This window comes from Globicephala melas, chromosome 14 (assembly GCF_963455315.2).
Source record: "Globicephala melas chromosome 14, mGloMel1.2, whole genome shotgun sequence".
NCBI lineage: Eukaryota > Metazoa > Chordata > Mammalia > Artiodactyla > Delphinidae > Globicephala > Globicephala melas.
The window spans coordinates 55,317,719-55,344,689 of record NC_083327.1 but is presented as its reverse complement, the minus strand read 5'-3'; the positions used below and the strand labels follow the sequence as shown (position 1 = coordinate 55,344,689).

General features: G+C 40.7%; 1 protein-coding gene across 15 annotated transcripts in view; it reads left to right on the top strand.

The window, feature by feature from the left end:
• The first annotated feature begins 1,591 nt into the window (after window positions 1–1,591).
• The window catches only part of PTPRK (protein tyrosine phosphatase receptor type K), a 566,917-nt gene continuing 541,537 nt past the window's right edge, over window positions 1,592–26,971 (top strand). For 10 of the 15 annotated variants that reach the window (XM_030853499.2, XM_060283341.2, XM_030853498.2 and 7 more), the window contains exon 1: window positions 1,600–2,035. In XM_030853499.2, the coding sequence (XP_030709359.1) occupies window positions 1,939–2,035 (97 nt within the window). In that variant the 5' untranslated portion in view covers window positions 1,600–1,938. Of the gene's footprint in view, window positions 2,036–26,971 lie in introns of all 15 variants that reach the window. The other 5 variants (XM_060283348.1, XM_060283337.1, XM_060283346.2 and 2 more) reach the window with 3 other exon arrangements.

Genomic DNA, 26,971 nt, shown 5'->3' with positions numbered 1-26,971 from the left:
ATAGAACAGATTAATTAGTTTATGGATGGGGGAGGAGGGGTGTTTGTTTTTCCTGAGACATATTATTGCTAAGTTTTACAAAGTTCTGCTAAGTCCTTTAAAAGGAAAATATATGTCCTTCAGTTTTTTGTTACCTAGGATTTAGGAATATTCTTCAATCAAAGAAATAGGAACAGTGATGTGCTAACAGTTATAGGTTAATGACTTAAAAAATAATCTACATTGCACCCTAAGGAAGAATGAACTTATTGCTGAATTGAATTGACAAGTGCTGAGCTAGTCAGTGTGCCAATGAGCCAGCTATAAGACTGCCAGTTACGTTTAATCAAGCATCTATTCTTATCAAATTTTTAAAGAACTATTTTCCTTGCTGATTGGTATATATATATATGTGTGTGTACATATATAATGAGTTCTACCATCAACCTGGTCTTTAATAGCGTATACTTAATCTGAATAAAGGGATATGTGTCCTGGGAAATTGTGTGAATATTATATTAAATTGAATGTCACATTGTCCGTGATTTACAAAAGCTAAAGGTGTCTGAGTAACTGACAGATGTCAATCAAGAGATTCCATTGTTCTAGGAATTGTATATATGACACCAAAATTCTGAATAAAAATTGTTTATTCTACTGTGACCACATCTATTTTATTCGCTATTTTACAAAAATGAATAAAGTATGCACTATACAGTCTTCACAGAAGCAAGTATTATAAATGTGGCATATGGTGAAACCACTTCAAGCTTCTGAAGAATCAGCAAACTGTAAAATACTTTACTGTCATAATACAGCATTATTTTCCAACGGATGAAATCATTTGTTGCTGTTTTCATTGTCCGTGTAAAGTTCTTTTGTTAAATACTTATGTCTTAAATATCTCTTAGATATTAAAATCAAAACAAAAAGACTTTCCTACTCCAGCATACCCTCGTGAAAGGCAAGGATAATAAGCCCTGATGCAGTTGTTAGGTTCTTCCGGAGGGAAGTAGAAAGAGGCCGGAAGGTTTCAGAACTACAAGCAAAGTCAGTGAAGCAGAGAGTAAATCCAAATATTCGGCAAATGACAAACCAAAAATGAGACATGCCAGCTGTTCACACTGGGAAGTTACTGAACATTTATTTTGGTTCAAGTTTTATTTTTATATGAAGAAGGAACAATAAGTTTTCTACGGGGGTGGGGTGTCTCATTCCTTATTACACGAATAGGGAACAGAGAGTTTGCGATGCAGGTGGGTGTTCCCTCTGGGAGCTTCTACACTCCCCCTTCTTCCTACCGGCCACCGATACGGTAGGACCTCCGCCTTGGGAACAGAACCCCGGGGCGCCTCTGCTTAGGCGGCGGGGTTTCTCCGCGTTCATCCTCTGGGGTCCGGCCACACTGCTTACCCAACTCTCGCTTTTCAAACTGCGATTCCTGAAACAGGGCAGACAACGGCGCAGGTCCCCTTTCGCGCCCGCTGCCCCAGAGCGGCGGCGGGCGGCTGGGCCAGGGCGGCGAACAAAGGCGGCGCGGAGCGCGGGGCGCGCGGCCGGGGTTGGCGCGCGTCTCTCCGACAGGAGGCGGCGGCGGCGGCGGCGGCGGTGGCGGCGGCGCCGCGCCCGAGCCTGCATTCCTCAGAAGCGCCCGGAGCCCGCGGGGCGACGTCACCCCCGGCTCCGCCCCCATCCCTCCCAGAGCAAAGTAACTCTTGACTAACAGGAGAGCCTCTGCCGAGCATGGAGAGCTGCTGCCGCGGCCGGCCGGCGACTCGGGCAACGCTGGCGCCCCAGAGGTAGTTTGGCGACCGCGGAGCAGGAAAAAGTGCGGGCGGGAGGCTGTCCACTCCCCGCCCTCACCCCGCTGGGCCCGGCCGACCCCTCAGCTGTGGATTTCGCTGCGATACCCCCCGGCAGCTCTTTGCAGAGCGGCTTGAAACTTCTCCCAAAGTCGACATGGATACAGCGGCGGCGGCGCTGCCTGCTTTTGTGGCGCTCTTGCTCCTCTCCCCTTGGCCTCTCCTGGGGTCGGCCCAAGGCCAGTTCTCCGCAGGTGAGTGGCCGAGGAGGCGTCCGGAGCTCCGACGAATGCCCCCGACCCGGGGCTCTCCAGGGGTGGAGCCGGCTCCTCTCTAGGGCCGGGGGGCAAGGGGGGGAAGCTTTCGCGACCCGGGGTGGGCAGAGGGAGAGATGTCCCCAGACTCCGTGCCGGCTGGGACGCGGGGCACGGGGCTGGGCGCCACGGGGGCAGGTAAGTTTCCTCGTCGCGACCCATTGTTCCCGGTGGAGGATCGCTCCGGGCGCAGGCGGGCAGGGCTGTGCGGCAGTGCGCGAGACAGTGCTTTTCTTGGGAAACTGGGAGCCTCGGCGTCCGGCGCCGGCTGCACCGCGCCGGGGAAGAGAGAAGGAAAAAGTAGTTACGACTCTGGGGATTGCTACTCTCTTGCTCGTAGTGCGGGCTTGTTGCTCTCCGCCGCTAGAGCGTTCCAAAAAAAAATTCCCGGGGAAGCCATTGTCAGAAAGGTGGAGACTTGAAGGGAGTGACCTCGGCGCGCTTTGCCAGGTGCTTTTTGTCCTGGGAATAACCTCTCCTGACTATTGTCTAACTACTTCCCCGTCCCTCCCCCAGTCCTTATCGCCTCCTCCGGCGTGGGGCTGCTCCTGGGTTCGCCCTGTGGGTTAGGGCGCTGCGCGGAGTAGGTTCCGTGTGTGTGTTGGCGGAGCCTGTAAGATGTTTTGAAACATGATTCTAAGGATCCACGCCGAGCAGTCCTGGGCAGCGAGGTCTAGGCGCCGGGTCCGGGAAGCCCGACCCGTGGTGGGGGAGCCCGCTCCTCCGGCAGAGCCACCGCGAAGCCTCCCGGAGCCGGCCTGCGTGATGGGGTCTACAAACGACTGCCGCCCGCCCAGAGAACCCAAGAGGAGGCATCCGGTGCGGTCTCGCCAGTTAGCCCTTTGGGTCCTAGTAAAACCGCTTAGAGAAGTCCGTGAAACCCCATTTCTCCCAGTGCCGTCCTCCGTTCCCTTCCAGTTCTGTGACCCTTCCTGGCGGTTGCTTCTTTCGTTCTCTCCTCTGGGGGCTCTGAAGTTTCACCAGGTGGACGCTGGGGAGCAGGCTCCCGGGCGATTGTTAGCCTCCCGCCAGTCCAGACAACTTTTCTGGCCAGCCCACCCAGCTCTGCTTGGCTGGCGAGCGCATCTGCTTCCTTGGTTCGCGCGGTGCAGATGGAGACGCAGAGGTGGCCGAGGGCTGCTGGACAAGACGGGGGAAGCGACAGCCGCGCTCCTGGCTGAGGCCACAGGACGCGGAGAACGGACGAACTTTGCACTGTCAGTTTCTCTCGTTGTTGTGGCTGCCTGGTTTCCTGGAAGTAAACTCAAATCGTTGTTTTCCGGAGTAATGTTTATTTCCCTTCCGTTCTCTTTCCCCCCTTTAGAACTCTGTAAAAGGAGGTAGATAACAAATTCAGATGGCAGCATGTGCTGTGCACTCAGGCAGGTTATGAAATGCAGCGTGTACAGGAAAAGTTATGTATACAGGTGATGTATACGGAGGACAACAGCTATGTGCAATGAAAGCCTAATTTTAATTCTTTCTGGAGTAAGCATTACTGAAAGCATGTCTGACATATAATGCCCGTTGGTACTGGAAGCGTGCTTGATGTAAGACATTACATGCAGGCAAGTTGGAGTGGGTATTGATTTCTGCACAGTGTTTGTCAATGCACGGAGAGCCTACGCTTGAAAAGGCATGTAGTTTGTTAATTGAAAGTTGGAATTCTACCAGTTGTATGATTAAACTTATATGTATTCAAAATTTGCAACTATTAATGTCTCAACAACTGATGGATATATTTTCATCTGTAAAGAAACTTTTTTTCTCTTTTCAAATGTTATTTACCCTTTAATGAGCAAATAAATATTAAATTTCCTCCAGCGGAATGTACAGATGAGCTTTTCTGATCCCTGGAGTTCAGGTATCTCTAATGAACAGTTATGTTCTTAGACATGCAGTTCCAAGTAATTTAACTAAATAAACCTGGCTTTTCTTTTTTGACAAAGCAAAACATTCGACTTTATTTTATAGTTAAGTGAAAGAATGTTCAGTCCTAACAAATGCAATTGTGGCAGGACTGTATCTCAAAATTTTGCCATTCAGATTTTGTACATATGCCCAGAAATGAATGTCTTTTATTCCCACAGTTCAGATTGTGGATCTGCCTTTCTCCATAAGCTAAACGTTTGTTTTGTAAAAATTTCCATTTTCTGCTTCGCATAAGTCATTTGTTATTCTTCTGTCATCAGATTTTATGGCAGTCAGATTTGTTGCAAAGACACGGGGTCAGAGATTGGAGGTGTATTCTTGTTTTTTTTTCTTACATTCTTTAAATGATGAACTTTTATTTCTTTTGAGAAATTTAAATAAAAATGCTTTAAAAGTGTAAAACAAATACATGTTCAGAACTTTAAAGTGTGTTTTAAAATCACACTTATTAGGCCATTTTCCACTTTTAGATATTATTGTGTGCTTCCTAACATGGTGAGCCTCGAAAGCAAAACTTGAAAGACTGCAGGTAGTTGGATCTTTGATATATCATGTACTCATCCAGTCTGCTTTGTTTAAACCACAGTTTAGGAACATTTTCATCATTTTGAATTTTTTCTTAGCTTTTGGGGTTCAGGTGTAAAAATGCTACATGGTGAGCCTCTTGAAAACCTGAACTTCCAGATCTTCTTATAAATCTCAACTTATATTCTTTCAGTTTGATGGCTCACTTAACACCTAAAAAAATGTGTCATATCTGTGTTACATCTGGGGAAATTGAGGCATAGAAGCATAAGGATGTGCTGAAGTTTATTCACTGGGTTGTGTAGTTGCCATCTCTTGATATAATGTGAGAAAGTTTTTTGTATTAGGACTCAGATGACTGACAAAATCAGTCATAGATGAGGTACCTGGAGACTCAGCTTTCTCATCTGTAAAATGGGGATAATAATACCTGTTCTGAACTTTCCTCATGCTTTTTATGAGGATGGTGTGAAATAGTTTAAATGAGCTGGAACTGTATATTGTCAAACATTATGCAGCTATCTGGGGTGTAATCATCATATATTAAAGTAGCTAAGCGCCTTGACTTCAGTCTTTTCTTGCTCCCCTAGTCCTGGTATAAGCACAGACTGTTCAGGAGTGTGTGTGTTTGTGTGTATTTGTGTGTGTGTGTGTGTCACTCAGCCATTCATTCCTTTTAATTGTTGTTAAACATAAACATCCTAGATTGACCAGACCATAATTTTATCAGCACATTGAGAGAAATTATCCTTTAATTTTTTTTTTTTTTTTTACTTACCTTCTGTAAATCCTTACTTGAGCTGAACCTGTGGAAGAGTCACTATTAACATTCATAGTATTCAAACTATAGAAGAAATTTATTTTTAGTCAATTTCTTTAGCTGTCTGTTTAACTATTGGCTGTTCACCCTTTTCATCTCAGTGGGAGAAAAATATGTGGCTTTTTAGATGCAGTCTTATCAGTGACCTAGAGAGGGACTATTGTCTCTCTAGTATGATGTGAGCCTGGAAATGCAACTTCAGATCCTGCCTTGGATATAGTTCCTGGCATGTCACACTGTAAGCGTTTACTTACTTGATCCCTTAGAACCTTGCAACTCATCTAAGCAGTGCCACTTTCCCAGTGTCTCACTCTTTGCTGTCTCTGTATGTGAGTTAAATTTCTCTTATACTTATTATCTCTACTGGGAAGATACATCAGAGAGACAGCTTTTTAAAGGTTTGCCTGTTGGTTTTCTGGTTTTGATTGGCCAGAATCTCTCGATCCCTCAATTCATTAAAACTCCAAGTTCTAAACTATTAATAATATGTAACCAGACATTTCTGGGACTGGTTTTTCTTTCACCAGTCTCCATATAACTGACTCTGTTGATTTTCCTACATTGCAAGATGTCGTTTTGTGTCTGGCCAACCCAGACGGGAAGAGGCAGGTCTGGCTGCTATTTGGGCTTTGGCATGTGTGCTGCTGACAGCTCTTCTCTTTGTATTCATAAATGTGAATTTGAAAAATAAATCAACCCCTCTGCCATTCTGCCCCTCTCCCACACTCCTTCCCACTCCCCTCTAGCAACAACAAAGCCCCACGTGCAGATACACAAAATCACAGCCTTTTTGTTTTCACCAGATATCTTTTGGTGCTGATCATGTTCTTAGAAACTGGAAATATGACTCAACCATTAATCAGAGCAAACGCCAGTCCTCCCACCTAATCTCATATTTTAGGCAGTGATGGTTTACTACACGTTTTTATGGCCTTTATCAAACATTTAATTCATGTGATATGGTCCTATATAGAGAAACTAGGTTGTTGCCTACTAATGCTTTTGAAGTGCTGTGTTCTAGGTCTGCTCAAGATGGTGTTAAAGACAGTGTAAGTCATGCTGAATATGGATCTGCTTCTCTGAGGCATGGAAAATGCTGTCCTCCTCTGCCTTGTGCTCTTCCTATTTCCCCTACTTGCTCTTCACACAGGGCAGGAAGAGGATTGTTGGAAGACTGAGAGCAGGAAACATCAAGGGAGTTTACAGATTGTTCTTAAAGACAAAACAAAGCACTGGGATCTCGTGTGTGTGTGTGTGTGTGTGTGTGTGTGTGTGTGTGTGTGTGTGTGTGTTTGATCTTTAATTTTCTAAAGAGGGAAAAAAGCCTATTTTTGATTTGTTTATTGGAATCAGCACTGGGATCTCGTGTGTGTGTGTGTGTGTGTGTGTGTTTGATCTTTAATTTTCTAAAGAGGGAAAAAAGCCTATTTTTGATTTGTTTATTGGAATCAGCCTTTGCCTTTGCCCGAACACATTCATTTCTTATTCTGTGGATGTAAAAACTTCCCTCTGTGTATTCCTCTCAGACTTTACCCTTTGATCATATGTGTCTGGTTTGTGTTCCTTTATCAAATGGTGTTTCTTTTTGCCTAAAAACGTTATAATTGCTTTTGAACATGACTTGTTTTTCTTTCATCAAAACTCATGCTGTTTGTCATAGTTCTGAATAATGGTATTTTGTCAATTCATGATATCTTAAATGGGTATTTGATAACAAAGTAAGTACATCAATCAAGCTAATTTTTTATTTCAGTTGAAGGTAGAAATAGACTTGTAAGTCCATGAAATAATCTTTTAATGTCACAGAGTATTTGTTTGTGCTTATATATCTCTCAATGGAAGAGAGACTTTGAGTTCCTTTTTTTTTTTTCGGTACGCCGGCCTCTCACTGTTGGCGGCCTCTCCCATTGCGGAGCACAGGCTCCGGACGCGCAGGCTCAGCAGCCATGGCTCATGGGCCCAGCCGCTCCGCGGCATGTGGGATCTTCCCGGACCGGGGCATGAACCTGTGTCCCCTGCATCGGCAGGCAGACTCTCAACCACTGCGCCACCAGGGAAGCCCATGAGTTCCTTTTTGTAAATGGGGTTAGAAAAAATTTGAGTGCCACATTGCCTATTATTTTGAGATAGTGACATACATCTGGGCTTTGGAAAACTTTAAAAGTTATGTTTTAATGTGTGATGTCAATGAGAAGTCTGGAGGTAGATGGTTTACAAACTTCAAATTCCGTCTTAGTGGAAATTGTGTTTTTATGAGAAATGCTTTTAAACATAGTTCCACATAAAAGGTTTTATTAATTCCATGAAAATTCTGTTGGGAAAGGTATGTTTATTTTCCTGCAGTATTCTTATGGGAATTCTTTTGATTTGTGGTTAGTATTTTAGTAATAAAAACTGAACTTACATAATTAAAAAAGTTTTGTGTGGTTTTGCAGATTGTTGAGCTTCTGGGAAACATTGGGCTTGGGATGTAAGGATCACATCAATCCTGTTGTGGAACATTGCCATTTCCCCACTTAACTCTGGTTGAGTTTTTTGGCATTCTCCTCTGTGTGTTGGTAATCCATAAAAATTACAAGCGGCTTATTTTGTCACTTACAATTGTTTTAGGAGCAAATTAAGTGGTCCTGAATGAAATAATCCATGTTTCCACTTTATACGACTGTAGATAGAGCTCTGTTAATAAAAATGATGAACAGAGCCGTGCTGGCTGAATCCTTTTACAGGTGTCATTCTAGGAATTATTTTCAAAAGAAGAGCTCAGAAACAAATCCAAATAAAATAGTGTCTAGAGTTACTGTTTGCATTTATTTTGTTGAGAAAATTGAAAGATGTAAATATGTGTATTCACACACACACATATCTTAACAATGATAGAACATCATTGTCCAAAGGTTCGAGTGGGAAGGAAACCAAGAATATCTACAGATGGGATCAAACTCCTATACTTATATTCTAGATAGAGTATTGAAAGTAGAGAATTATTTTGTCAACTTCATAGATGAAGAAACTGAAATGGAAAATTATGAACTATATAGTATATAATATACTGCACTGTACTGTACTTTAAAGGAGAAAATAAGAAACCTAATTCCAATAGATTGGTATCTATTTATATAAACTCTTCCAAATGCAGCCTGTGCCTTAACCAGCTGCTTGTAGGCTGATTCTCCAAACCCAGTCCAGGGCAGCAGCTGATCAGCTACAGAAATTCCCCTAGTCCTTGTTGGACGGTAGGGTGCTAGCAGCTGCTTAAGTGGCAGACTGGCCTCAGCTCCTTGATGTGATTCGACTTAGGTCGTCCAGCAAATTCAAGAGTAGAGAGAGGAAGACTTTCTAATGCCCTCACTGCCCATTTAAAGGCTGATGGCTGATTGCTTCTTGGTCATTGGATTCATCAATGGTAAGATGCCCTAGAATTTTGCTTACTTGAATTATGGTCCATGGACCAGCAGCATCAGCATCACCTGGGAACTTGTGATGATCTTGTGACCACATATCAGAGCCCACCCCAGACCTACTGACTCAGAATCTGCCTTTTAATAAAATCCCCAGGTGATTTGCTTGAACGTTTAATTTTTGAGAAACACTGCTCTAGGACAAAGAAAGATCAGCTTGAAAAGATTTGCCACATGCTCTTTACTGTAGAGTTGTAAGAGTACTGTGAAAGGATTAATTACAACATGAAACAGATTTCCCTGGAATTATATTTCTGATCATTATTTACTGAATTATAATTTAACACCCCAGATGCATCAAAACAGCAATACTGTTCAGGTTTTAGAAAAGAATACTCAGACAATTTTGAAAAAAATATTTCATGAGAGAATAAAAATAAGGCTAAATACTTTTAGCTGTGAACATATTATTTGAGAATATTTAAAGGTAAACATATTATCTGAGGAACCAAACATGATATATGCCAATCATTTTTACTTTGCATATTGACATGTTGATATGGAAAATGATAATTCCCTTTTTTTAACTAGTAACTGCAGTTTCTTGTTTTATATTTCTCTTTCTCTTTGAAGTGTATTTTAAGGATTTGTAATAAGGAGTTCATTTATAGGACAGTCAAATTTAATGAATGGGAGTTAGGTAGAATGCATTAAATATCACTGGTGTTCTTTTTACTATCCTTTGTGCTCATATTTAAGAACAGAGATTCTTGTCAGTTTTCTCCAGAGAAAAATTATGATGTAATAGACAGTGTACACTGTTCATATCAAAACACAATTTTACTTGCATTTTGTAGCTTGCTTTAGCATTTTTTGAGAAAATGAATTTTCCCAGAAGACCTAATTGCCTTCTTATTAATGAGCCTGTAAGTGTGTTTTGTTATCCATTTACTATTCTAAATGTGTCTACTTTTGCTGGCTGTTTGAACAGTGAAGTCTCTGATTAAATCACGATTGCTCTATTTGTTTTTGCCATTCACTAGCGACTCAGAAAATACTGGCATAATGACATGGTTATGGCAGAAATTAATTGAAAACAAGAGATATAAATTAATGTTAACCCATAATGGTTGTATTGTGATATCAGGAGATGGAGTTTGGGGCAGTGCACAGCCGAATTCTCTACATGTTTGATGATATAAGTGAAAGTCTGCTTAACCTGTATTGTTTTAAATACACAAAATATAGTTACTGGATTAATGAATACAAATACAGTGCACAGCAGAATTCTCTACATGTTTGATACTATAAGTGAAAGTCTGCTTAACCTGTATTGTTTTAAATACACAAAATATAGTTACTGGATTAATGAATACAAATCAGTGGCTTCCACATTTACTTGATTTAGACATTAGTGTTCAAAGGTTTAATTGTGGACAGATCAGTGTTAGAGAACTTAGTGATGGAGAGAAACTCTCAAAGGTACTTCCATACATCTTGAAGAACTTTAAAGTCTAAAGTCTCTGATTTGTTACCTTTTCTAGTTTTACACCAAATTCTTGCTGTTTGTACTAATTCTACTTGTATTCTTGTCAGCAAAAATTAGGTTCATTTATTCCCTCACACATTAGAGGACAGAGCAAAAAGCAGTTGCCCGAACAACAATAGGAACTGCCATTTACTGAGTGCCTACAACCTGCCAGGCCTTATGATCGGTGTTTTATGTAATTTAAAATCCTCACCATAATCCTTTAAGATCAGCATCATTTCCATTTTGCAAACTGTGGCCTAGAGAGGTTAAGTATTAACTTGCCTCAGGTGACAGTGTGAGGGACTAGTAGAGCCAAGATTCATTATTGAATATATACACAGATGTAGCAATAAGACATTTTTTTGGTTACTTAGTGGCAGAAAATGCAGCCTAGACTGGTTGCAACAAAAGGGGAATTTATTGTCTCTCCTAACTGACAGTTCAGGTGGAGCTTTACTTAGGAGTTCACATAATTCCACTGGGATGTAACCTTTCTCTGCCTGCTCAACTTAGCTTTGGTGTGCTCGGTCTTAGACTTCTTGTAGAGGCGAGGTGGTTTCGGCAGCTTCCAGATTGTGGTCCTTTAGGAGAATGTGCACTATGTGCTGGGCACCTGAAAAGGCCCTGCGATTCACTGGCCTTGGATTCGGTGAATCATATCTCCAGCTCCTGAGGGGAAGTAGGCTGATTGGCTTAGTTTACTAGCATTCTGGGTTCAGCCCTAGATCCCCCAACCAGGTCATGTGGACTGATGGGGGCGAGGGGACTGTGGATGAAACTATCAGTTGTCAACAGATAGAGGGATAGGTTCTGGAAAAGCAGCCAAACCACAGTGTGGTTACTTGAGATAGAATTAAATAAGTCGTGAGCAGTGAAAGCAGAGAGGGGTGCACCTGTGTGTGTATTTATAATCCTTCTGAGCGGGGGTGAAAGGAGGTGGTGGGGAAAAGATAGGTGGAGCAGATAGTTCCCTGCTCTGAACCAGTAGGTGGTAACATCAGGAAGACGCGGTGGTCTGAGCCTTAGTCTCTAAGGGGAAGGAGGTGAAGGAGGAAGAGAGGAAGGAGGCCATCAGATTGTAGCAGGTTTGTGTGCATTGCAGATCAGCTGTTCATCATTTAGGGAGTGTTTCTTTTTTGGTCTTTAAGCCCTGCTTTAAAGCATGCATTTTATTATTTTCATGGTTGTATTCTCTTTGCCTCAGTATTGAATAAGTCCAACATTAAAATTTGACAGAATTTTGAGTGTTAAAAGGGACCTTTGAAACAAATGCCTCTTAATTTGCTGTAACTTGCCCAAGGTCATATAGCTTGAAAGAACTTGAGGTCAAACTTGAGATTTTGATTTATTTGGTCACTGTTATTAAAACATATGCATTGTTTTTGCTTAGTGGTTATTTATATAGATAGTTATTATTTAAGGTTTTAAAAAATTATTTTAGTTTGTACTCTGAAGTTCTAAAACCAGTGTTTCCAAAGGCAAACCTGACTTGACTGGCTTTGATTAGAACAGTGTTCTAAGTATGAGGTGATAATAAGTTGTGTGTCTGTGAATGAAAGAGATCATTTTATTTATTTATTTATTTTTGGCCTCGCCGTGTGACTTGCCGGATCTTAGTTCCCTGACCAGGGATCGAACCCGTGCCCCCTGCAATGGAAGCTCAGAGTCCTAACCACCGGACAACCAGGGAATTCCCAGAAAGAGACCATTTTAGATAATTGCTTGTTTCTTTCAGTTATCCTGCAGGATTTATTTACATATATATGTGCGTGAACAGGTGTTTGCATGTATGCATTTGTTTTTAATAGATGCCAAAGGGTAAGCTACCATGGTAAATGATACTAATTGACACAGAGAAATAAAACCTAGCTAACTCTTCACTTTGGAAACAAATTTTGAAAAACGCAGGAGGTGAAGGTGAACTTGTTTATAGTTTTGATCTTCTCACCTCTTGCTGCCTGACTTTATAATGCATATCTGAAAACATGGGATGTTGGACAGAGTTGCTGTGAGGAGGTACTGAATAATGAATGAAGTGTAGAGAAGTAGCAGCTGTTTGCCTAGCCTCCCCCTCTCACGGTGAGAGATTTATCTCCCGGGCCTGAGTTAGATAGGCGACCTGCCGCTGGCTGTGCCTGAGGATCAGGCGCCCAAATGTGGCTGTGCCAGTTTAGACTAGAGTGTCCTCCCTTCTCTGGCCAGAGCAGCTGGCCTGGCGCTTAGGGGTGAAGGCAGTGGTTAGGGAGGAAGGTTGTTGACTGCTGTTTGTTCAGCATGCTTCCTTCTGTCACTGGAGGTTTGCTTTCACACACCTTTGTTATCTTAAAGAACTTAATGAATTATTATTTTCTTCTCTGTGTGTTGCCTGTTTTCTCTATGACTCTTTTTTTACCCCTTATTATACCTTCATCAGGTGTGTTAGCTGTGACTCCTGAATGGTGAAGTTTGTAATAATTTGCCCAACACCCTGCTTCTTTGAGGCAGAGTGCTGTATAGTCTTGATCTATTTTTGCCTCTTTATCTAAATTCGTATTTAAGTACTTGGGGAGTACATGAGGTGAAGGATTTAGCAGCGATCTGCTTCAGAGAGAGCAGAAGGATTCTTTGGATTCTTTGGAGGTCTGTGTACAGAGCATTTTAGTGCACAGAGCATTGGGCTTCTGTAAGGCTGTGTCCCACTCTTAGCTCTGTCACTTTCAGGCTCTGAGATTTGGAGTAATTCCTTTCTGCTTGACCTTGATTTCCTTATCACTAAAATGGGAATATTACAATGAAGAGTCATTTTAATAGCTTCTCTAGTTACTCAATAGGACACTTTTAAAGGTAGAATGAGTAATATATGTGAAAGTATTTCTGATTGGAAAGTACCATAAAAATGTAAATTTTTGGGGGGGGAATAGGAACTTGGATAATAAAGAAATTATTGTGTTGAAGGCACAAAATACATGGTGAAGAACGGAAATGAAAACAATAGATGCTTTGTATATTTGCATATCTAAGTTATGCATTGCCATCTAAGTTGTTTGCATATCTAAGCTTTTGGGGAAAGTGGTATGGAAAAGAAGAGTCAGTAAGATTCTTGTGAACAATGAGTAATTTTGTTATGTATCATAAAACTTAGCCCCCATTTTCACATATCTGTGTTTTACTCTTATGTAAGTTTTCATATATATGTGTAAGTTTTATATATATATATGTAGGTTTCATATATACATGTAAGTTTTACTCTCTTGTGTTCCAAAACATTTTTTGTACTTTCGCCAGATATGTTAATAAAGATTATGTGATTATAAAATATTTTTACTGATAATTTTTGAAAATATCTTTTAAGGACTGTGTTCATATATAGAAAGTTGTGTGTATAGTTTTTCTTCTTGAATATTTTCATGAAGAGAGAAAAAAATGCTCTTGCTTTCTGAGCTGGTTTGCCTAACTGGTGAGAGCACGATTGTAAGGTTTGCATCGATTTATTTACTCTTCCACTCCACAGTTCTTTGAGCATCTACTCTGTGTCAGTACTGTGGCAGGGCCTGGGTATGCTGGGGGGCACAGATATGACTTTTGTGACAGTTAAGCTGTGGTAACCTTCGCATAGCTCCGCATGTAGCAACTCACGGGTGAAGCCTGGATCTGTTTTGTGACTGACCTTTCCCCTGTGGCTTGGCAAGTCTCAAAGCCGAAGTCTGTCTCTCACAATTTGTGGGTCCACAATGCAGTGTGTCAGCAGTCTTTCCATATCCTTGAGTCTACACATAAAAAACTAGAAGCTTACGAAAAAAGAAATTTTCAGAGATATGCTGCAGTGATAGTAAAATTCCACCAAGTGGAAATCCCCCAAAGTTGACTAATCGGAAGTGTAAACAGGTCGGGCAGAGGAGAGAGCACGTTTGTTTTCTGGAAGCTCCCTTTTTCTCTCTTTTGAGGCAGGATGAGGAAGGTGGGGAGGCATCCTCACAGCGGACAGTGTATGTAAATAAATCTTCACAACCTCAACCTTCTTGCTCAGAGGCCCTGGATTTTGGGCCGCAGATTCATACTGGCTGTGCCTGCAGCTGCTCATCAATGGCCACTGGTGCCTCGACTCTGACCTGTCTCCTCTCTACTGCTTCAGGGGGGCGGCCACTAGGGAGGGGATCCGGAGAGGCAGCTGGGAATGAGAGTGGACCTTGACCATCCCCCAGACTGCCCTTGCACCTGCATCCTGGAAGCGGAGCAAATTCTATTCCTGGCGCCTGGGTCAATCATTTTGAAGGGGAGCAACAGTACTCTCCTTTCAATACACCTATTGCCCTACTAGGAAATGGAGATTCTGAACATCTGTATTAAAGGAGGCCCACAGGACTTGCAGTGGGTGAATTAAGGAGAAAAGTAATTTTGGAAATGTGTAAATTCTTTTGAAGCAAAATCAAAGTTGCCAAATTACAAAGACCCAAGCTTCAAAAGTAGAAATTTAGAAAACTGTTTTAGTCGAGTCACTTTTTATGCCCATTTCATATTTAAGCAAAGGACAGTCAGAATATATAGCATAATATTTAATATCACAGACTTTGGAACCTGACTGCCCGAGTGTGAATACTGGTTCCGACATTTCCTTGCTATGTGACCCAACCACATTCCTTCAGTTTCCACATCTGGTAAAATGGGATGATTCAAGTACCTATCTCAGATGTTTGTTTTGAGGAACACTGAGTTAAAGTGCTTAAAAGAGTGCCTGGCACACTAATAAAATTCATCCACTTTAGCTTTTATTATCATCATCATCATCTTTTTGTTTTTGAGCAGAGAAATGTTTATTGCAGGGCCAAGCAAGGAGAATGGGCCCTTGGCCTTGGGGTTCATGCTCAAAACCCCAAACTCCCTGATGGTTTTCAGGGAGAAGTCTTTATAGGCAGAATTTGGGGTGAGGGCTGCAGGCTGCATGACTTTCTTCTGATTGGCTGGTGGTGAGGTAACAGGATGGTGTTCCAGGAATCTTGTGCTCAGCCTCAAGTTGCCATCCTCCATCTGGGTGGGGGGCCTTAGTTCCTGGTCTCAGGACTTAATGAAGCTCAGGTTCTTGATGTCTCATCACAGAAAGAATTCAGTGAGAGACAAAGTGATAGGTAAGAAGTGGATTTATTTAGAGAGACACACTCCATAGACAGAATGTGGGCCGTCGCAGAAGGTGAGAGGCCATCGTCATCAATATTACTGGACTAAATTAAACAATGTTTGCAGACTATCCTGATCCCATGCTGTTATCTTTTAAAGTTTCTGACTGCATTATCTTTTACTTTAAAATAAAACCAGCAGAGAGTAGATAACAGGATGCCTGAAATAGATCAACTCATCTGCCAGTTAACAAAGACCACAGCAAGCACTATAAAGAATATAACTCAGTGTTTATGAAAACAATAGGCGAATTTACACTGATTCCTAAGAATCAGAATCTTAGAACGACAAAAACAAAACAAACCAAAAAACACTATCAAGTGATGGGTGGGGGAGCTGGAGTGAATGGGATCAAGTTTTTGGTGTAAAATACCTAAAACAACCCGTGGAAAATGCATTTAACATTTTTTAGGGAGCTTGCAGGAGGTGGGAAATTTGGGACATTGGTGAAACAGCTTACCCCCTGGAGAGGTGTAATCTCAGTTAAAATATGAAAACTCTAATTCAGGAATAAGATTAAAATGAGAATTGACCAGAAAGTTGTGTGGTCTATACCACTTCAGGAAGTTCCATCCCAGTGAGACTAGTGTCTTGTCTAGGAGCAGTACTCCGATTTAGAAATGAGATTATTAGAATTAAGCAGAGATAGGGAGGCTCCTTAGCTCCTAAAGAATGTTGTTTAACTAAAGGATATAGAAAAGGATATCTGTACTGCTCCATTTGCATTTGACACATGGTAAGTAAATGCATTACTGGTATTTAGAAGAGCCATTTACCTATGAATTTTAGATAACCTTTTATTTTGTTTTCTTTTTCTTTTTGTTGATGTTTAGTCCTCCTTAGCCTTGGTAGTTTCAAATCCGTTTAAACCCCCAGGCTTTTTCAGGCCATTATCAACAGGGTAAAGCCCTTTTAGAGTCCTGCTGTATGGAGCCTGGGGCTGGCTGAACTTCTGACAACTGTTAGCTCACTTGCACAGTTGCCCTTTGGCCAGTCAGTGCAGAGGAAAGCCTTCTAAACTTGAACAAGGATTTCACGTCCAATTCAAGCTTTGGATTTCTTGTTCTCTTTCACCTTCTTACTGCATCTCTTCTAGTTTTAATTGAAATAAACTTCCCTTTTCCATGGGTTATATCTGTGAAAATGGTTGCTCTCCAGATATAATTAAACATTCTTGTCAGTTTTTTTTTTTTTTTAAATCAGAGAAGCTATTTGTACTGCAGGCTTGAATCTTGCAGAACTAAGTGCTCTTATAATATTCAGTTTACCATAATAATGCAATTTTATATCCTCACTGGATGCTCCTACTGACTTGGGTCTTTGCGATTCTGGTGGTAGCAGGTGTCTTCATAAGCTCCTCTCCATTTACGAAGTAAGTTTCTTAAGATGTTGTCATTTTGGTACACTGTATGACCAGGTTCATGTCTTAATAAAAAGGAGCATTAAAAAACAAACTTCTGGGCCTTCCCTGGTGGCGCAGTGGTTACGAATCCGCCTGACAATGCAGGGGACACGGGTTTGAGCCCTGGTCCGGGAAGATCCCACATGCTGCGGAGCAACTAAACCCGTGTGCCACAACTACTGAGGCTGCGCGCTAGAGCCCGCAAGCCACAACTACTGAGCCCGTGAGCCACAACTACTGAAGCCCGTGCGCCTAGAACCCCTGCTCTGCAACAAGAGAAGCCACCGCAGCGAGAAGCCCGCGCACCGCAACAAAGAGTAGCCCCCCACTTGCCGCAACTAGAGAAAGCCCGTGCACAACAATGAAGACCCAATGCAGCCAAAAATAAATAAATAAAATAAATTTATTTAAAAAAAACCCAAAACCTTCTGTGGCACATGTAATCTTAAGTGAGTTGTTTTGTTTTTTTAATTAATTAATAATTTATTTTTGGCTGCATTGGGTCTTTGTTGCTGCGCGTGGGCTTTTCCAAGTTGTGACGAGGGGGGCCACTCCTCGTTGCCGTGCACGGGCTTCTCACTGCGGTGGCTTCTCTTGCTGCGGAGCACGGGCTCCAGGTGCGTGGGCTTTAGTAGTTGTGGCACGTGGGCTCAGTAGTTGTGGCACAGGGGCCCAGCCACGGATCCACGGCATGTGGGATCTTCCCCGACCAGGGCTCGAACCTGTGTCCCCTGCATTGGCAGGAGGATTCTTAACCACTGCGCCACCAGGGAAATCCCAGCACATGTAATCTTAAGTATAGATCCATTCAAAAAAGTGGATATGTACCTTGACTGTTTGTTCTCTGCTCCAGAATCATGACCCAGTTATTTGGAAAGCAGACTGTTCCTTATATATTTCATAACAAACATAAGGGATATTGAATCAGAAAAAGACTGAGAATGACAGACCTATGTATAATAGGCCATATACTTAAATATAATAATCTATACAGGAACTATAAGTTCTAGTTAGTGTGGTTCAGACTGTGGCTTCCAGTCTTTTTGCATGAGGGAATTGGACAAGCCCACAACCAGGTGCAGATGTCTCTTGAAGGACCAGGTGCTCTGACTCCTTGCTCTTAAGGCAAAGTCTTAGATTTTGAGAGTGGATTGTGACCTTTCCTGGTCCATTCTTTTTTTTTTTTTGGATGTTTATAACATCTTTATTCATAATTGCCAAGACTTGAACCAACCAAGATGTTCTTCAGGAGGTGAATGGATAAATAAACGTGGGTACATTTAGACAATGAGATATTTATTTAGCACTAAAAAGAAATGAGCTATAAAACCGTGAAAAGACATATATATTACGAAGTGAAAGAAGTTGATCTGAAAGGCTACATACTGTATAATTCCAACTATATAACATTCTGGAAAAGGCAAAACTATGGAAACAGTAAAAAGATGAATGGTTGTGGGGCAGTGGGGGAGGGGAGGGATGAACAGGCAGAGCACGGAGGAGCTTTAAGGCAGTGAGACTATTCTATATGATACTGCAGTGGTGGATACATGTCATTACACATTTGTCAAAACCCATAGAATGTACATCAAGAGTAAAGATGGCCTTTGGGTGATAATGATGAGTCAATGTGGTTTGTCGATTGTAACAAACATACCATGCTTGTGTGGGATGTGGAGAGTAGGGGAGGCTATGAGTGTGTGAGGAGAGGGGGTATATGGGGAAAAATATGTATATATATATTATAGCTTATACAAATGATAATCCACTTAAAAATATATTTATTTTTATTTTTGGCTGCGTTGGGTCTTCGTTGCTGCTCTCGGGCTTTCTCTAGTTGCGGCGAGCGGGGGCTACTCTTTGTTGCGGTGTGCGGGCTTCTCATTGCCGTGGCTTCTCTGGTTGCAGAGCACGGGCTCTAGGTGCGCGGGCTTGGTAGCTGTGGCTCGCAGGCTCTAGAGCGCAGGGTCAGTAGTTGTGGCGCACGGGCTTAATTGCTCTGTGACATGTGGGATCTTCCTGGACCAGGGCTCAAACCCGTGCCCGCTGCATTGGCAGGCAGATTCTTAACCACTGTAATACCGGGGAAGCCCCAGTAATCCACTTTTAAGAGAGGAGAGGTAAGAAGGAGGGAGCTACACAATCAAATATATTGCGTATGAATCTTAGTTTGCTAAATTTATTTTCCTTAAATCAAGTTAATTCTGACTCTAAGACTTCATCCTTCCTACAGAAATCCATGTTGGGCACTGTTGGGCCCCTCCCCCTGATGCTGAAAGCTCAGCTTCTCTGTGCACCGGTGCCAAATCAAATCTTGGAGACGGAGTTTTGGGTGAAGTAGAAAAGGATAGCTTTATTGCTTGGCAGGCAAAGGGGGACACAGTGGGCTCCTGCCCTTGAAAACTATGTGTCCTCACCCAGGAGGATTTGATAAGGAATCTTGTTTTTTTTTTTTTTTTTTTGGACGCTTGGCATGTGGGATCGTAGTTCCCCGACCAGGGATCGAACCTGCACCCCCTGTATTGGAAGCACAGGGTCTTAACCACTGGACCGTCTGGCCCACTCTTATCAGGAATGCAGATCCTAGGTGAGGCCTGCAAATTGCTTTGAGGGCTGTTGTTCACTTCTTTAGCTTAGGTACAGGAATCCATAGGGCAGTGCTTTGGGTTTCCCACAAGTACATGCTGTTCACTGAAGTATCTATTTAAGATCTTTCCTGGTTTCTTCACAGTTTGCTCACAGTTTGCAATCAGGACAGTAATAGAAGCACTCTCTCCAACCCCATCACTCATTCATGATTACACCACAAGCTTCCCTGGTTGCTGACACATTTTAGAAAAGCATGTAATTTTATTAAGAGTGTCTCATGTTGCTTTCAAATATAGTCAAGTAAAGAGGAGGAGAGAAAGGAGGGGCAGGATGTCATATCAGCATTTATTTTTTCAGGTGCCAATGCCTTGAAAGCAGTGAGAGTTTTCCTTTGAGGTGGAGACTTATACTTGTTGACACCCTCATCTATTGTTGTTGGGATTATGGCTAGCCCAAGTGTTGTCTTTTATGTGAGCAATGACAAAAAGGATGTATCTATTCTGTACATTATGGCAATAGAAAACTTAAATTTTAATGACAGCATGTCAAATATAATATTCTTTTGAGCTTGTTAAAGTAGGAGATACCAGTCTAAATTATTAGCACTTTCCTTTTAGCAATACCTTGTTGGGGCAGGCAGCGTTGTTATGTGCATTCATATGATAGTTTAAGATCCCTGTTAGAGGCTGGTAAGCTAGTGGCCTCTTGATTCACTAAGATGTATATGGCAGAGCTTGTCTCAGTTCTTTCATGTTAATTTGGTTAAGTTCACCAAGCCTTTAATGCATGTCCATTTTGTGCCAAGCAGTGTGTTTAGCCCAGAGGGCAAAAAGATGAAAAAGTTGACTAAGTCCCTATACTCAAGGACCTCACAGACTAGCTGGGATCTAGAAATATATAAGGTATAATTCAGAGTGGGAGGGGGTACTCTGAATGAGAGAGACATGGGGCAAGGACCATCAGGACATGGGCAAAGGACACTCACTCCGGGGGTGATTAGTTAGGGCTTTCTGGATCAGAATGCCAACCATGGCAGAATTCCCAAGAACGGGCACACAATGCTCATGGAAAAATGAGGAAGTAATGGTGATGGTGGTAAATGTTTAATAATCAGCTCTCAAAAAAATAAAGAACCCACCGAAATTCAAGTTTTAGTATTTGCCAGTTTCCACCATGTAAATACTCCTGCCTATGGCTGATTTCAAATTACCAACGTTACTGACACAGAGTTGGGAAGAGGTGCATGGTAGCACAGCACAGTATAGTATTTGCACCATACAGACACAAGAGAAGGAAATAACCTCAAAACATAAATATAGTAATAGTAAAATAATTAGGAAGTGAAGAGTTTTGAGTTAATAGCTCTGTTTTAAATGTAATTTATTCAGATGTAAGTTTTTATAATTTAATTTTTTAATGGCTGTAACAACTGGCTCACAAAATTGCTGAAAATTTTAATAACTGACTGTCAGGTGCTGGTATAGGCTTGCTCAAGCGTACCACGCGGTACATTATAATCTTGGATATGGGTGTGAGGGGCCCAGTGAGGGAGTCCTCTTTAATTATGGGGCTTTTCTAGAACACTCTTTCTGAACAGCAGAATTTAGTGTGAGAAAGAAAGTCCATCTTGAAACCCATTAGTGAGGATTCGGTTATTAACAAGGTTTAGGTTCATCGATATAAAATGCTGATGTCAGAGGCTTTGGAGCATCCACTGTAGAGCCTAATCTCAGGAAAAGTCCCAGGAAGACTGTGTTTCTGTTTAATTCAAGTTTCCTCACTGCCCAGGGTGAACGTCTTTGGTGGAAGTTGTTGGTGTCAGTAGTCAGGCTCTTCTTAAGGACAGTTAACGTAGAGCCCTGCTAAGTCTACTTAAAGCGTAAGCTTGTCATTGCCTTTGAACTGTGTGCATTTTCATGCTAAGCCATCTTTGCCAGAATATTACACAGTAGGTAGTGGGTTTCCAGCCAATATAGCACAAAAATTATTATATAATCCTGGTAATAACACACTGCTTGTGGCCCACTCAGCATTTGTGTATTCAGAAATATTTGGAGAATAAATGTCAGTGATAGTGAATGGATTTGCATCACATTCTGCTTTACATTGCTTTGGTGGATTTTTTTCTTGATGTATATGAAATTAACATCTACAAAATCTACCTTTTTTATGTAAAGCGTATGTTTCTTATCTTAAATTTATTTGAGGTCTTGGTTTAATAATATTTTATATTATTATAAAATATAAATAATTTTATAAATAATATAAAATTTTTTATATTATTATGGAAAATACAATGAATTATGCAGTTGATAACTAAAGTTACTTCTGGTTCTTTTACTTGATTTAAACATTTTTTTCATTATTTAATCTCTACCAGTGTCAAATACAAGTGAAATGTTTGCTTTAACACATGCTCCTTTTTTTTTTTTTTTTTTTTTTTGCGGTCCGCGGGCCTCTCACTGTTGTGGCCTCTCGTGTTGCAGAGCACAGGCTCCGGACGCGCAGGCTCAGCGGCCATGGCTCACGGGCCCAGCCGCTCCGCGGCATGTGGACCGGGGCACGAACCCGTGTCCCCTGCATCGGCAGGCGGACTCTCAACCACTGCGCCACCAGGGAAGCCCTAACACATGCTCTTTTATATTTATTTCTATAAGGCAAGAATATTCCATGTTCTAAAAAATGTCTTATAAGTTAAACCTGCTAAATGAAAATTCCTGTGCATGCCCGTATGTCTTTTTTAGGCTCTGCCAACAAAGAAGTTAGTGTCTAAAAGTAAGATATGCATACTTTAGAGTATATTGCAAGATTTTTTTTTGAAATTGGCAGATAGTGAATATGTTGTGTGTGTTTTTTTCTTTTTGATAGGAGGGTGTGTATGTGTGTGTGTATGTATGTGTTCATTGAGTTTTGCAATATGACAAAGTGCTGACAGTGCCCAAGTGACTTATTTTGGCAAAATGGATTTCTCTCTGTATATCTAATACAAAATCTTTCATCTCATATCTGGGGAAAATCTGTCTTCCAACATATAAGACAATTTCAAGAAATTGGAAGCATTCCAAACTTTACAATTTGAAACTAATTCCATAACAAAATGTTTCCAGTCTAATCAAAACAAAATCTAGATTTTAATTCTTTTCAGTTAGTGGTCTCCCATTCTTGAAGAAACTGTGGGAAAAAAGAGACAAATATTACTCAGTATTAACAGAACATGTACAGGCGTACCTCAGAGATGTTGTGTGTTTGGTTCCAGACCGCTGCAATAAAGTGAACATCAAAATAGAGAGTCACATGAAGCTTTTGGTTTCCCAGTGCATATAAAACTTATGTTTACACTATACTGGAGTCTGTTAAGTGTGCAATAGCAGTATGTCTAAAAAACAGTGTACATACCTTAATTAAAAAATGCTTGATTGCTAAAAAAATGCTAACCATCCTCTGAACCTTCAGTGAGTTGTGGTAGTAACATCAAAGGTCACTGATCACAGATCACCATAACAAGTGTAATAATAATGAAAAAATTTGAAATATTGTGAGAATTACCAAAATGTGACACAGCGACATGAAGTATGTAAATACTGTTGGAAAAATGGCGCTGAAAGACTTGCTCAATGCAGGGTTGTCGCAGACCTTCAAGTTGTAAAAAACTCAATATCTGCAAAGTGTAGTAAAGCGAAGTGCAGTAAAACAAGTTATGCCTGTAGTATGTAATTGAGACTTCTGTTTTCTGCACTTACATGGTCATAGAAAAGAGGCATATGTTCATATAAACTCTCAGGGATTTACTTTATGAAATCAGTTTCTACTATGTGACCTGGGATCAGTAGACTTTAAACTCAGTCTCTTATCTTTAAGCCTAGAATACTCTAGCAATCAGTTGATATTCACAAAGGTGACTGAATTAGCTGTATAATCAAAGATTTAATTATGCTAGGTATATTGTAATTCATAAGACTGGAAAGCTTACCAAGAGTGGCCACAGTGATTGAAATGAAAGACTCCCCCCACCCCCATTCTGAGTTGATCACAGGATTGTATTAGCTGGGACCACCCATTGTAGAGCATCTGTGTTGCATTAGTTTGTATCTCAACACTGTTTATTCAGCAGGGCCTGATAAAGATCTGTAATTCATTTCTCACTATATTTAGCCACTTTTTCACTGAAGCCTGATGACATGACACAACAGTGATTTTACCTGAGCATCAGGATTTTACCTGATTCTGTGTCACTAACTGAAGCCATTAGTGTATATTTCTCTGGGTTGTTTACATGTCATGTCTAGACTGTCATTTCAAGGGCAAAAAATATATCCTTTTTAATGTTTTATGTCCACCAACCTATGATGACTGACATTTACTTTTAGAAGTATTATTTTCAGTAACTAACATTTTAGGGTTTACTGGGTCCAGCACTGAGCTAAGAACTTTATAAACCTCAGCTCAGTAGTTTCAAAATGCACGTGACCACCCATTTTGTGGGTACCAAATTCAATTTAGCTGGTAGCAACCAGTTTTTTAAAAAATGAAACAGAAGAATATATATTAATAACAGCAATAATAAAAATAAGCATGTGTCTTATAGAGGATGTATTGTTTCTTGAAACTTTGGTCTTTATTACATAGATTTATTTATATTTATGTTTCTGTGTACTGAGTCACAATGTGAGATGAATTTTCCTCTGTGGCTCTGACCAAAAAAGTGGGAAAGCCTCTACACTTCTTTTTCACATAATGCTCGCTCCAATCCTATGAAGTCATCCTAGGTCTGTGATGTGTCCAAAGTCAACAGTTTATAAACTCCAAGGTCATTCTTTAGCTATTATGTTGTGGCACTTCTATCAGATTACAAAGAGCACAGGTTTTGCTTAATTTGGCAAATTACTGATTTAACTTACCCAGGCCTCTTTCCTTACCCTCTATTGGGGAGAATGCTACCACCACCACCCTAACTCTTTACAGGCTTGTAAGGATCAAGTAAGGTAATTGATGTAAATATGCTCTTCTAACCTTAAAGGAGCTATACACAAAATAAGGTATTAGTAGTACAATAACTTGCTCTCTGCCTCTTCAGAGGCTTCATTGACTACCAGGTTTGACTAGAGATGGTCGGATTTAAGTGCCTTTTAAAGTATTTTTCGAACTCAGAAGTCTCCAATTCGTTGTTTCATGAGTAGAGATCATTCCTGTCGAGTACTTTTAATAGTTTTTGTTTCTTATTTATGACAAGATGTTGTGAATAAAGTAGCTGTGATTTTTATTTATATTTACTTTTCCTATTTTGGTGATACTCTTTACAAAACAACAGAAGGCAAAGGTACTTTGGACATACCTGTACAAGCTCATTATCTACATTTGTCTTCAAATAAACCCGCATCTTGGTTTTAAAAGAAAAATAACTGTGTAAATAAAACTTGATTTTCAACAAAAGTTTGAAATACCAATGGTGATATTCAGTGGAACATCTAAAAAGTTCTAAATAAAAAGATATCCAAGATGTATAGAAAAACAACAGCAGTGGAACAGAAAGCAAACATAAAACCTCCAATTGATTATAAAACTTTATTTTTTTTATTTTTTAAAATTTATTTTTATTTTTTTGTTTTTGGCTGCGTTGGGTCATTGTTGCGGTGTGCGGGCTTCTCATTGCAGTGGCCTCTTTTACTGGGGAGCACGGCGCGCAGGCTTCAGTAGTTGTGGCGCACAGGCCTAGCCGCTCCGTGGCATGTGGGATCTGCCCGGGCCAGGGCTCGAACCCGTATCCCCTGCATCGGCAGGCGGACTCCCAACCACTGCGCCACCAGGGAAGCCTTGATTATAAAACTTTTGAGTGGAGGTATTTTAATAAATACAAGTAGCCAGTAAAGTAGCTAGTTGTCTACTGCCTGTCTCCTCTCCTGTCTCTGTCTCTTTCTTTTCTCTTTCACTCTCTCTCCCCCAGTCATCTGTCTTTCTATGTGGCCATCTGGTATGTTTTTACTCCGTATTTATTCTGTGGCCTAATTTCAGGATATAATGATAAAAACATGCATATTTTGCATTTTGTATGTCAGTATGGAATAAACTCATAATTCAGTATACATTCAGAGGCTTAGAGTTATGAATGTTATCGTCATTAAACAGATTTCTCAACATTTAGAGGAACAGGCAGTTATCTGGACAGAGGAGCATTGATGTCTCTCTTCTCCAGCAGCTCCTGAGTCTAGTCTTAACTAAAAGCACAGGAGGATATTGGGATGCAAATTAAGTAGAGGCAGGCTCTTTGCCAAGTGTTGTTTATTGAGCTGAATAAATGTCTCATGAGTGGGTTGGAGGGAGGTGGTTAGTTTAAGTGGGCAGGAAGAGCCCCCATACTCCAAGTGCTGAGATTTCTCAAAGAAATACCCCAAATGTGGATTCCTGGGCCCCTGCAGGGAGGGGAAGGCCTTCCGGAATTGTCCTTAGATTGGAAGTTAGGATCCTTCAAATGCAAGTGTGCCTGTGATTTATCTTTTTAACAACTTGAGAAAAAAAGTGTTAAGGAAATAAGATAACTACAGTTTCAGGGGATTTATTTACAGTTCCTAAGAGAACTAATTGTTTTACTTTTTCACACTTCAGATATAAACAGTATGCTAATACAGCAAAGCACCCATACCTATTCATGAGAAAAATCCTCTAGAGGACTTAATGTTAGTCAACATGTTATAAAACACTGTTAGAAACAGTACTTCGAAGTATAAAAATTTTTTTCTTTTAAAGTATTCAGCAATTCAAAATTTAAAATGATTCACAGAATCACCTCACACCACCTTCAATTAATGAGATTTTACTGTTTTTGTGTTAGTTAGATCTGACAGAAAGGGAGGGGATAGAACCCTTCTGATAAGTGATAATCACTTAAACTTTGGATCTAAACTAAGAGCACAGGGCTTCTCAAAATATGCATGAATTAATACTGGGAGAGAATGTGTAAGAGTGATGGAATAATGAGAAATAAAGGAGGGGGAATGGGAAGGATTCAGTCAAAACAAGAAAGCCAAAGTATTTAAGTGTATGACTCTCATTTTTGATGTTACTTGGTTAAATGTGACATTTTACATTTACTCATTTCAAAGCAAGATAAAAATCTCAAGTGTTTAGAGTTAATTTTATTTCTGTCTACTTTGTGTTACCAGTTTTATTTTTTCAGTGTATAGCCAGGGATAATTAAGTTAAAAATATTTAAAAAGAGAGTTTAATGTTATTCATTCCCTCATTCCTTGGCAGCTTAAAACTATTATATTAAGATCAGTGTTCTGTTACTGATTAGCACTTGAATGTTTATTTTATACCTCTGAAGTGAAAATTTACTTCACTGCTGGCAGTGTAGAATACAGTCATCTCCAATGTTGACAATTACCATAAGGCAATTTTATAAGTGATTAGTCCCATGCTGTTGTGTGTGTGGAAGGGTTATGGCATAGGGTTATTTTGTTATCCTTTTCGGATACTATCCCTTTTAGTTTATAAGTAATCTAATGTGTGTTACCTGTTATGTTTTACTGAT